Genomic DNA, 12,957 nt, shown 5'->3' on the forward strand with positions numbered 1-12,957 from the left:
AAGATAAATAAAAAATGTTATTGCGCCTTAATATTGTACTTAAAACCAACGTAATGACATGATAAAATTTAAAGAGTTTTTGTCACACTGCATGCATCTATCTATCTAATCAATCTATCTAATCAATTTATCTAATCGATCATCTATCTATCTAATTTTTTCTTATAGACAGTAAATGCAGCACGAAAGAAATATTTCCACACAACGCACTGGACACGGCAACATCATCATATTCCTCTTTATGTACTTCTGAAGTTGAACAATGTTTCTTTGCTGAGAAATAAAACAGCCCAAAAAACACAAAATGTACATTCTCCTCTTATAAAAGGAAACAAATAACATGTAAATAACACATTCTCTTTCAGAAAAAAAATCAAAAAAAGAATTAGCCATTAGACATACAATACAATTACATAGATACATATTTTTCCAATACCGCACATTCAATCTGCCAAAATAAACAAAAAGTCATGATTACAAAGCCTACAAAGATGCTTATATATGTATATGTATATATATATATATATATATATATATATATATATATATATATATATATATACATATATATGTGTATATGTGTATATATACACACATATATATATATACACATATATATATTTTTTAATATATATATATATATACATAAATATATACATTTATGTGTATATATATATATATATATATATATATATATATATTTAGATATATATATATAGATAGATAGCTATAGAGAGAGACAGATGTATGTACATGTACAATGATTATAGCATTCATAATTGCACTATGCCTCAATACATGTAAATTACAGGCTTGTGTTCCTGGGAACAAACCAAAAAAAAAATACTCCAAACCTCGGGTTATGGCCAATCAAAAACTTTGGTACAAACGTTTATAGCAACTGGGGTGTGATTGGACAATCCTAAATATGCCGTGTGTGTGTGTGTTCGCCTGTGTGTGTGTGGCCAAACTCACATTGACCTCCACAATCGGCCCATGTGTGCGTGTACTTGGTTGCTTTTGACATTGGATAAAAAAACACACACGTACGAACGCACGCTCACACAAAAATGTGTTATTGTGGCACAGTTGAAAGATCCATTTTTCATCTCTTGTCACAGAACTCCTACGCGTATTGGGAACACCTCAGATGGCTGCAGGGAAACAACCCAAAAATGCATGCAAAACCACATCTGCACTTCCATTTTTCAGCCTATCTTAAGGGCCTTTACGAGTCACCTCATTGACAAGTAGGACAACTCAGCATCTATTTGAAAACTATTTTTTTTCCACACACTACTAGCTCCCACTAACAGTTGATTATTATCCACCTTGAAATTATTAGTGCTGAAAAAAATTTTTTTTTTCATTAAGCCGAAAAAATGAAAAAATTTACAGAATAATCTCGGTATGTTGAGGTGTCGAGACGGGCAGATGTAGTTCAGTCTGCATTTCGAGTCAGAACAGGACGACGGTACCAACTTGATCGGGATTCACACCCATATCAAATCAAATACTTTTAAAATCACAGTTTTTGCCTTTTTTTATTATTATTATTGAGTTAGTCAAAAGTGACTTTTTTTTTTTAAAGGAATGCAACCCTTTTCTCCTTTTTCCTATAAATTCTTAATCAAATAGCAACATAACGTTTCAATACATTTGCTTGCCTCCACGCGGCAAATAAATTAGTATTAGATGCAAGCAAGCATTTGATTTGGATTTGCGAGTGGGATGCATCTCCAGGCCAGTCCTTACGCCTTACACCAAGTTGTATTCCTTCAAGTTGAGCTGCAGGATGGTGTCTTTGACGGCGGCAAACACAAAGCGGATGTTCTCCGTGTCGGTGGCGCAGGTGAAATGCGAGTAGATGATCTTGTCGCTGTCGGGGTTCAGGTCCACGAACATCTTTAAGATAAACTCGCGGCCGGCCTGGGGGTCTCTCTGGGGACCTGGAGGCAGCAAAAATCAAAGGTGTTTGGAGGTTCCCCGGTCTGCATTTGCATTCGAGATGTTACTCACCGTCGTACTCTGGGAAGTAATCCACCAGATGAGAGTACAAGATCTTTTCCTCCAGCAGGTCCTTCTTGTTGAGGAACAAGATGACGGAGGAGTTTTGGAACCACGGGTACGTGATGATTGTCCTGAACAGCGCTTTGCTCTCCTCCATACGGTTCTGAAACAAACACATGGGGCATGAGGTCAAAGGCCGCAAAACAGCGGCCGCCGCGTCCACTTTGCGGAAAGGGCGGTTACCTCGTTGTCGGACTCCACCAGAACTTGGTCGTATTCGCTCAGCGCCACCAGGAACATGATGGACGTGACGTTCTCAAAACAGTGGATCCACTTCCTTCTCTCCGACCGCTGACCGCCCACGTCCACCATCCTGTCGGTCGGCGGCCATTTCTCTTGTTAGACAAGGCCAATTTAGTTATATAACGATTGGGGCCGCAAACAGCTAGCAAGCTTGATTGGACCTCATATTTTGGCTAACAAAAAAAAAAAAAAAAAAGACCAAGCAATGACTGGTGACTTGGAAACGTCCAAAATTGGGTCAGTGAGGCAGACAGTAAGACCAGGTACCAGTGGTACCTGAATATGACGCTCTGCAGGTCAAAGGGGTACTCAATGATGCCCGTGGTGGGGACGCGAACCCTCAGCACGTCCTGCTGAGTAGGCAGGTAGGAGCTTTCGGCGATCCTGTCCAACGCGTTCAGGTAACTGTAGGGAGAAACGGAAAAGCAGAGCAAGTTCAAGTCATGTCGTGGGAGTGAGTCTCGAGATTTGTTTTGAACTTAAATCAGATCGACCAATCGTCACTCACTATTTGGTAGAGTCTGACAACTGGTATTCCCTCCTCCTGTCGTAGCACTCCTGGATGCCCGGGTCGTTCCACAAGCTCTTGATAGCGTCTACGTAGGGGTTGGCAAACATGATGACCTTCTCCACGTCAACCTCTCTCACCACGTTGGCGTTCGCCTGGAGGGGCATTCACACCATCAGTCTTATGCTAATTATGAACCACTCTATATCGAGTCTTCACACCCCGAGGCTTGACATGGACCAAATATCCGAAATCCCAAATCCCATCCAGCCAATTAAGGGCAAAGTTTGGGCCGGCCCAGTTGCTGCTTTTGTAATGTGATTTTCCTGATAAATGTGACACCTCATTTGTGCGCAATTAGGACTAATGGGCATAATCACTTGGAATTCAAAACGAGGTTACTACCTTGCGACCGACTACACTATTAGAAGACATTTCATTAGGAAGGCCTTCACAAATAATCCAGCGTGGTGGCCCGTCCACTTTCAAATCGGTGACAAAGAGCGACTGTTAAGATTTTATCCTGCATTGCGAGAAGCCAGCGAAGGAGCAAAATGATGTTAGGGCAAGCGCTGCTTTTAAAATCACAATAATCAATAGTACACGTTAACCAGCATCTGGCCAGTTGATTACCTGTGTGCACATTAGCATGTATAAAGTAAACATTTGTAAAAGAAGAAGTGGCAGCTCAGCCAACAAGGCGGGGCCTGAGCGGAGCGGACGCTCGTGCAACAGCTTTGCTAAATAATTGATCAGCACTCCCAATCCTCATAAAAGCTTCCGGTCATTGAGGGTGGGCACAAATGCGGGACTCTTTGTCTCCACTTCCTGCCAAGTGCAGGGGCGCAAATGGAAATGTTTCAATCGGTGAATTATTTCAATGCAATTATTTTTGTGTCATTTGGACATGTTACCCCGGTCAGTACATGAGGCCAATGGACCAATAGCTCCAGTTCATCTACAGACGGTGTGACATGTACCAAGGCGAGAACACAGGAAGTGTCAAAAAAAAAAAAAAAAAAAAAAAAAAAAACAGGACAGGACAGGAAGTAATGAAGGGATGGCTGCTCTGAGTGAGATAGCCGACACGCTAAAAATACATAAACATTCCTCCTCAGCTTCTCCTGCATTTTAATTTGTAGCTTTACCTTATTGTGCTCATATTTGTAAGGGATCTTGAGCGTCTCCATGGCCCTGATCATGGACTGCATGGCGGTGAAGATGTTCTGGTACACCAGCTTGGTGAAGCCTCGCTTGTCCTCATCAGAATAGCCAGCGCCGTGGATGATCCTCATCTGCTTGATGAATGTGCTCTTACCGCTCTCGCCTGTGCCTGGAGTTGAAAAGAATTGATTAAAAAGACTAACAAGTAACAATAGAGAGCAAATAGCAGGCGCTAAATTTCAGGGTATTTTCTAGAAAATTGTCTTCCTTGGCATATGTGACTTGACAATCGACAGACATGCTATTATTTACTTTACGTTTATACACAGATCCGATAGTGCTTCCAAAAGGAGCAAAACTGGAAAAGTCAGGATAGGAAAAGAACAGTTGAGAGCTAAAACGGTGTTAAAGAAGCTAAAACATGATCCCACACAAAAATACAGAGTCGAACTGGTTCACGCTGGTTGAGTATGAGGCTGTTAAGTTCTGGCGGGAATCAAGGTAATAACTATCTGGCTGCTCGTCTCCCAAGCGCCAACAGAAAGTATTTGGGTGTGAAGTTTCTCTCCAGTTCATTGAGAACGTTGGCAAGCCAACACAGCAGATTGACTCGACCCCGCCGTCAGTTCTTCTGTAGTTTTGGCAGAGACGAGCGAGAGAACGCGAGTGTGTTTTGTTTTTCGGTAACATACCAACGGCCAAGAGAGCGGGACGCATTCCGTCATTATAGAACATGATCTTTACTCTATTTTGGCCAGATTAGCCTTTGCGACTACAGAGTGGAAGGCCTTTTAAAAACACATCGTGGGGTGTCTTTTAAAATTGAAACAGTAAGTTGGCCGTACTTGTCTCCACCTGCTTTACATGTTTGTCTGTCACTAACCATCACATTCACCTCAATGCCAAGGACCAGTAGATGAGGAGCCCAACCAACTGGTGTTGCGCAATATTTCCTGCCTTTCAGCAGCTATCCTAAGAATAGTCCAGTTTTAATACACAAGTGGAACAGTGAGGGGAAAACCATCATTAAAATAGTACCAAAATGTAATCATCGATTGTTTTACAATTTTGGTTTCTGCCCCACAAGGAAACGTGAAGGGCAGGCAACTGGATCGGGAGGACAGAGCTGGCTGGCACTTTCTTCCCACAAGCGTGGTCATCATATCTAATGGGCTTTTCGCTTGATAATCCAATGAAGCAATCACCGGATTGTGATTTAATGACTTCTTTTGTGGGGATTGGCGAGAGCACGCAGTTGCATTTAAGAGTGAATGTATGGAATGGTAAAATCATTGCGTCGTAATGGGTTTACGTGTTGTTTGAAGGTTTATAAAAAGTGCTACAGCCGCAGTACGAGTTTCTCCCCGGTGTTAAACGGGTTGGAAATGCATCGTAATGATAAACATCTTGACACTACCACTTGTGACATACAGTAGTCTAATCATTACACGGAGTGTCCTTCCAAAGGAGCAGACTTTGTCCCAGACGCACAACACCTCGAAGTCCAGTCATACAGGTTGACAGTAGGTGTGCCCCCCCCCCCTCCGCCCCCCTCACTCAAACCACTTCCAGTTATTCAAATGAAGCATAGCATGTAACAATCAAGTATTGCAAGTCGGCATGTTGCACTTTGGCTCCCTGTTTGATTCCAGACTTTTAGCCTATGTAAAGCCGTTATTCGATATCTTGGTCTACACGGACTGTGTACTCTTTGTTCTCACGAGTAAAGCTCACAATAGAACTGACTTACTAGTAATGCTCATTACAGTAGCGCATGCTAGTAATCAGTCAAACATTTCTAGCAAACTGCTGTGCAGCACTGGCAATAAAACGAGAAACAACTAGTTGTCAACTTTCATGCACCCTTCTGGTCGATACTAGATATGATTGTTAAGGTGCCTCAGTTCCACGTACTAGTACAATCTTTGTCAGCATACTGTGTGTTACTAGTGCAGCATAACTATACACTTGTTGACGACTGTACTGCTACTCGTATTAGCAGTAACAAGAAAATGCTACCATTTAACAGCTATCACCTGACTAGAATAAATTGCGCAGATTGTTTTGCCGCAAGAGAAACAGGTTCTAATAGTTTGGTCAAATGTGTCTTATTAGTTGTGGAAATGTCATTCAGTAGTGGAAATAAGATACTATTCAGATTTAAGCACAGTAAGTTTTACTTGTGATGAGAAAAGAAAGCATACTAGACCGCATGGACCTTCAGATGCATATCGAATGAATGCTTAATCGGATTTTCATGGGGCTGTCAATCCGTGCAGTGGACTCCTTGAATCACCCACGCAATTTGACCCAAGTGGGAGCACCCATTGATAAAACCCCATAAAGTAAGTAATGGATAAAATGTGGGTTGAAACTGGACTCCAGACTCCCTTCGGCTTACCGAGCAGCAACAGTTTGAGCTCCCGCCGCGCGTCTCTCTTGTCCCGGCGGAGCTGCCTCTCGATCTCGTCGTTGATCCGCCTGGCTTCTTTCGCCTCCTCGCTGAGGCAACACGCCATGATGGATTCCAGGGTCATGCTTTATCACCTGTCTCGTTTTGAATCGCGACGATCAAGCAGTCTCACTGATTTGGTCCCGAAGAGGGCAGAGCGCGGGCGGCGAGCAGGCCGGGAAAGGCGCTCATGCAGCGGCCTGCATATGACGGAGCTGCCGGAGGAGAAAACTGGGATATTTGAGAAATGGACGGAACCCCGTGGTTTTCCTTCTTCCCCCACCTCCGCCACCACCTCGGACTCGTCTTTCTCACAATAAAGTCCACTCGCTGCTATCTTAATTGGTGTAATCTGCTTTGCCGTCTCCGGGTAGTCAACAGATCCGTTTACGACACATCCTGAGCGGGATCTCGTTAAGCGTCGCCACACGCGCCGCCAATGTCTTCTCCCCACGCTCGCCACTCCTGTCCCCCCCAAAAAATAAAAAAAATCTTCAACTACGCGGGCACCTGGGTCTCCCGGTACACGGACATACCCACCGCCGTGCCTCTTTCCCTTCCTCTATTTCCCAGTGGCTTTACTCCCCGGGCGTGGTAAAGTAAAAATATGGCGGACTTTCACTTCCAATCTGCTCGGCAAAAAAAAGAGAGGGGGGGGGGGGGGGGGGGTACGACCACACGGTGCCCTAGCTCTCACACACGCCCCACAACGACACCGAACGTCGGTGAAAGCTCGTCGCAAAGTCTAGCGGCCTCCATGGCTCCGACAAGGGAGGGGTGAAAAATGACGGCGTGCAAAGTCTGATCGCCTTTTACTTCTTTCCCCCTACGGTTGTCTCCGTGTGATTTTTATGACATAGGCCGTCTATGGTCCACTCCTCCTCGGCTGTGTGGTTCCGTGACGTCGGCCTCCACATCCAGCCAGGGAGGGGCGGAGAGGCCGGGGGCGGGCAACAAGCGCCACTCATGGGTTTGATTTGGGCTGTTCCCCCCCCCCTCCTTCCTCAGAAGCGCTGCTCCATAAATGTGAATGGAGTCCGACTCGGTGGCCTCCATCGTGCACTCACTTTACACTTCATAAGGAACAGGTCAAAAATATGTTTTTGTATGAAGAGAGTCATGAATGTGTGGAGAGCCATTGGACTAGTACAATTTGATATCCTTGACATCCACATTAAGCTCCATGATGTACTGGCACACTATTGCCTATCGTACTAGTTTTTCAGCCCATCACTTTTTCCTTAATTGTATTATTTCCTGCACGCTAGTACAACTTATTCATTTGCCTCAAACTCAAGTGAGACTTCTGCCATTCACAAAAGATGTCTGTACAAGTGCTGTTGTCTACATATTGCTTGCACAAGGGGATCAACTGTCAGGATTTGAACCAGCAAACTATATATTTTTTTAAATTAGACTGCATTGAGTTTATATTTAACTACACTGCAGTTGAATTTAAGGTGTAAAAGATCAGAACCATACTAGCCCTCTAATCTTTGCTTGTTACCCAAGGGAGCAGAACAATGGTGTAAAAACTTCAAATTATACTTTCTTGCAATGATTCAGCACAAGTTTGAAAGTCATTGGAAAGGCTTTTATTTGAGGCACGTTAGAAAAACAATGCAAAATGACTTAAGTCATTCGTCCAAGGATGATTTCTAAGCAGTTGTTGGGAACAGAGAAGAAAACATGGCCTCAGCATTTTGAGCCATTTAATTTGTCTGGCAGATGCTGGAAGTGCACAGTTTCTCCAACTCTGTGGGGGGGGGGGAAGAAGATATATACAAGTAATATTGTATTTTCTGGTCAAGCTTAGACAAAAGGTTGATCCGAACCTGACGTAGAATCACTGCACTCCCTTAGTGTGGTCATTGCATCCATGTAATCTGGTCCCAAGAAGCTCTTATAGTTGCACCCACTTGGAACCTCCTGGAGACACTGGGTGGAATCTTTGAAAATGAGGTTCTCCTCCGGACTAGACTCAAACATTTTGAAACTGGGATCTCTGACATATCGGCCAAACCGGGCCTAGATATGGGAAAATAAAAATAAAGAGATACCATCCTCAATTTATAAGGCAATTTGAGTCGTTCCTACCTGCTGTTCTTGAAGAACGGAGACAACATCGTTGCGGGTCTCAGGACGGGTCACCACAGCATGCGCTGGGGAAGTGGCAAGGTTGCAATCCTCAAAGTCTGCAATTGGCACTGGACCCTTAGTTGGACAAATCAGCTCGTAGTCACTGCTCAAGACATCAGCAGCCCACTCTGGACCCTTTCCTGCAATGAACAGAAAATTGACTGGCACAGTACCAGTGACCGATTGTGAAGCAGGTTGACAATCGTTACCGTCGCTGTTTTCTGCAACAGTTGTGTGTTTGATGAAGGCCACATCACCAGCACCCTCAACAAGACATCTGCACAGAAAAAAAAAAAAACCAGTAAAACCAGTACTTTTAAATAGTCAATATCGGTCTGCTATTGATTCAGCAAAATAAGTCTGATTAGGCCTAAAAAAAAAAAAAGGTGAATAAAATACTCAGCCCCCCTCCCACCCCCCCTTTTTTTTATTCATAGCTGCTTACCTAAAGGCCCCAGCGTAGCCATAGTACTTCTCCTCTGAACTGGCTTGGCACTTTGACTTGTCAACCACAGATTCATCACTGCCTGCACACAGAGAGCAGAATGGCGAGTCGGCCGGAGCTCCAGGGGCGCAGCCGCTGGTGAAGAACTTTGCTGTTGAAAAAAAGAGGGGGGGGGGATTATTGTAATTGCCAAGTCTGTTTATCTAGGCCTTTGAAACTGAATGTGCAATGCAATTTTCCTGGTGTGTCAACTAAACTGCATATCTGTTAAAAAAAGTACAAGATCTTGGTTTCCCACTTTTTAGGAGCGTACTTACTAAAGTCACAGTCTCCCGTCTGTTTGTAGATTTTACCCATGGGAATGTTCCAGCCGGCACTTTTGCCAAAACCTGTGTGGCAAGACTTCTTCCCCTTCAGGTTGTCCCAAGTCACCCCAAAACCCTTTTTGACCACAGCAACCGCATAATAGGATGAGGCTGAGACTATACACACACACACACACACACACAATTTGTTAGTTTGAAATTCAACACATTTCAAACTCATTCATTTTTTGGTTTTAAGTGCAAATGCTAGTTTGTCAACAGTTGGTGACCATACTGTAAACGTGTCAAACAGAAAATTTTATTTACCTCCAGACTGGTTGCACATTACTGTGGAAATAAATGGCACAAATGTTATGCTAGATTTAAATACTTTTTTTTTTAAACCTAAAGTATACCTTCATCGTACTGCTCCACCATGGCTGGAACCAGACCGCACTGTCCTGCGATGTACACCTCTCCTCCGTCCACTGCCATTGCATCTGCTTCTTTGCACTAATGTTAAAATAAATTTGCATATCTTTTTCCAAACATTTTGATTACACAGCCTACCAGGCAAAATTAGTGTTAATGTTTTTTTTTCTTCTCTTCCCCCTTTAACTACAGTGCACAAAAATTTGCCATTTTACCATAATCATCTACTGTAGAGGCAGTCTTGCACAGAATTTTGTTTTTATCGTCCACCGTGCTGTTGGCACTCCAGTGGTCGCATTTTGCAGTCTCACGCGGGCCCACGGCACACCACGTGATAGCATTCGAGCCGGATGCGGTTATCTCTGAAAAGGGGAGGAATTAACTGTTAAAGTAGTCACGCTTGAGTTTCACGATTGTATGTGTTACCTTTGTTCAGTGAGCGTACAACGCTTAAGTAGCTAGCGCCCAGATAGAGAACTGAGGTGATATTGGCAGGTAACCTGACTAGCTTTTCAGTAGAGTCTTGGAACATCAGATTCTTGGCCGGTGTGTACACCTCAGAGGAGAACAGGTCAAAGTCCTGTTTGAATGGTGGGGGAGCAATTTGGAAAAGAAGATTTCTTTCATAGGATTTGCTTTGTGTATCCTACCTGCACTGTGGTGAGACTAGTCCAGATACGCTCTGCCAGCACTGGGTCTTGTCGAGTCACCACAGCATGAGCAGGTATCCTGGCCAGGTGGCATTCTTTGTAGGAGTCGATGGGTGCTCGAGAATTGTTCATGCACAGCAGCTCGTAGTCAGCCTTCGTGCTCTCTGGGTGGGGCAATGATTGGAACCGTTGAAAAAGTTTACCATATTCATCTTTCAAATAACATGGGATAATCCAATTTCTCACTCATCCAGCTAATTGACCCATTTGGAGATGGGGCAGAATTGAGTGCTCTTTTTGCTCTCCGCTTTAAAATTCAATGCGTCAAACTCACCTGGTACAGTAAGATGATTGACAAATGCCACATCTCCGGCATTTTGCACCAGACACCTAGAAGATTTAATGACAAAGATGCATGGTTGGGTAAAACACCCAACCATGCGCCAAAATATTGTTCAGAATCCATTCTCACTGGTTCAATACTTTGATGGTTTTAATTTCTCGCACTCAGATTGACCTGGGAATTACTCCTGGGACCACAACTTGCCTGTTGATGTGTTAAAAATAAATTTTTAAGAGGTTTTAAAAAGTGGCAATGTACTTACTGGAACGCACCGCTGTAGCCATGAAAAGGTTCATCGTCAGAACGCGAGCAATCTCCTTTGCAGCCTTTACACAGTTGGGAACCCAATTCAGCACCTGGCACACAACTTTCGGCGAAAAATGTTCCAACCGCTGTGACAGATTTAACGAAAAGAAAAAAAAAATTGGAAGTAGTTTTAATTTTAGTCTGAAATTCACCAGGCAAAGTCACTTACCAGCCTCAATGGATTCATCTTCAATGCCTCCCCATTGCAGCACACCCAACTTGATAAGAGTTCCAATCGGAATATTCCAGCCGGCAGATTTTCCCAAGCCAGTGTGGCAGGATCTCTTTCCTTGCAAGTCTCGAATGCCAAACTCAGACCCCTTCTTGACCACGGCGACGGCATAGTAACACGTTTCTGATGCTGAGCAAATTGCATCATGAGTATTTGAAAAATAAACACATTTTACGATGCAACAAAAGTATTTTGTGATTGCATTAAAACTGATCAATGCCACACAATGACTTAAAATTCTCAGTGATTAATAAATGGCGACTGTTGTATAGTTGACTGACTGGCACCATAGTCCTCAGCAATGATGGGATGAAGTTTAAAGCTCTTCATGCCAGCGGTGTATACGTCTCCTCCATCCAGAGTAACTGCATCAGCTGAATCGTCCTGTACAGACCAATTTAAAAAAAAAAAATCTCAAGTCCAACCTACATCCTTTGTGGTAGCTGTTTTAACAAAATACTGGGTGGGGCACCACACTCACGTGAATGGCATTGATACAGCCCAAAGAATCCGATTTTTTGACACAGGAAAAGACTGGCGCCTTGGTAGCAAGCGCCAAACACTTCTGGTGCTCCTTGTCCGACTTCACACACCACCTCACATGGTCGGTGGAGGCAGACAGCACAACAGCCACTGCAAGAACAGCAACAGCACAGCAATAAAAACCTTGAGCCGGATGAAGGGTAAAGACTCAAGTACTTAGACGACGTATGTTGGGTCCAAGTGTTAGGACCACAACAGTTCCAAGTTCTTTCCACTAATCGAGAAAAAAAAAAAAAACATTACTAGTAAGACGGATAAGCCCGAATTGACTTTCCTTGATATACAAATGAAATGTCCATGTACAAGTATGGCATTCAATGAGACAAGATGATAGTAATGCATGTATGAAGGCTGGCAAATAAAATGTTTACTTTTTTTTTTTAAAAAACAGTTTACCCAAGTAGCCAAGCAGCAATGTAGGACACAGAAGTTTGAGATGCTTCATGGTAGACATCTCAAAATCTCTATAGCGCGCTGGTCCTTTCATAGCCGCACCCTAGGCAGGAGGGATGATATTAAACACTGAAATGCCTATATTAAGTGAAAGGATAGTTGATTTAGAGTTGCAGTATTCTATATGCACCACAGAATAAATCAATATAGCTGTTCATTTAATGCATTTTAATATTGACCACCAAGATGACAAACACAGTTAATGTGCAAAAAAAAAAAAAAAAAAGTTGCTCAAAAACATCACAAGACCAAAGATGTATAATAACTGCAAACCGTTGAATAATAACTGCAAACCGTTGAACAATAAATGCAAACTTACCACTCCGCCAACTTTCTATCTTGCTCTGAGTACCACGGATGGTAGGGCAGAGAAGAGAGGACTACCAATTGCTCACACCGCCTTTATATCTTGGCCCACCTGAGTGCTAATTGACCGCAGGTACTGCAACAGGTAGGTCGGACATGGAGGGAAGGGCGCTCCTAGCGGTGGCTAGTATAAATCCATTTGAAGTATTTGAAGTATTTCGACAGCCCCAAACAAAACATATTTTCACATATATATATATATATATATATATATATATATATATATATATATATATATATATATATATATATATATATATATATATATATATATATATATATATATATATAATAAATTAAACAAAT

At 43.0% G+C, this 12,957-nt stretch overlaps 2 protein-coding genes across 2 annotated transcripts; both read right to left on the reverse strand.

The window, feature by feature from the left end:
- Positions 1-224: 224 nt before the first annotated feature.
- Positions 225-7,348, reverse strand: LOC148397403 (guanine nucleotide-binding protein G(q) subunit alpha). Its single transcript, XM_088377161.1, has 7 exons — positions 6,387-7,348; positions 3,970-4,154; positions 2,822-2,976; positions 2,590-2,718; positions 2,254-2,383; positions 2,020-2,173; positions 225-1,949 (listed from the first exon to the last, which is right to left on the reverse strand). Exons 1-7 carry the CDS (start codon positions 6,520-6,522, stop codon positions 1,759-1,761), a joined length of 1,080 nt encoding a protein of 359 aa, XP_088233287.1. The 5' UTR covers positions 6,523-7,348; the 3' UTR covers positions 225-1,758.
- A 661-nt stretch (positions 7,349-8,009) lies between these two features.
- Positions 8,010-12,760, reverse strand: LOC148397404 (serotransferrin-like). Its single transcript, XM_088376346.1, has 18 exons — positions 12,605-12,760; positions 12,229-12,328; positions 11,771-11,922; positions 11,571-11,673; positions 11,227-11,418; positions 11,014-11,143; positions 10,743-10,798; positions 10,409-10,572; positions 10,185-10,338; positions 9,954-10,120; positions 9,743-9,839; positions 9,654-9,674; positions 9,339-9,503; positions 9,022-9,172; positions 8,786-8,853; positions 8,535-8,716; positions 8,273-8,465; positions 8,010-8,193 (listed from the first exon to the last, which is right to left on the reverse strand). The coding sequence occupies exons 2-18, from the start codon at positions 12,317-12,319 to the stop codon at positions 8,150-8,152; spliced, it is 2,130 nt and encodes a 709-aa protein (XP_088232472.1). The 5' UTR covers positions 12,320-12,328; positions 12,605-12,760; the 3' UTR covers positions 8,010-8,149.
- Positions 12,761-12,957: the final 197 nt, after the last annotated feature.

This window comes from Syngnathus floridae, chromosome 5 (genome assembly GCF_059516105.1).
Source record: "Syngnathus floridae isolate MCC-2025c chromosome 5, RoL_Sflo_1.0, whole genome shotgun sequence".
Taxonomy (NCBI): Eukaryota; Metazoa; Chordata; class Actinopteri; order Syngnathiformes; family Syngnathidae; genus Syngnathus; species Syngnathus floridae.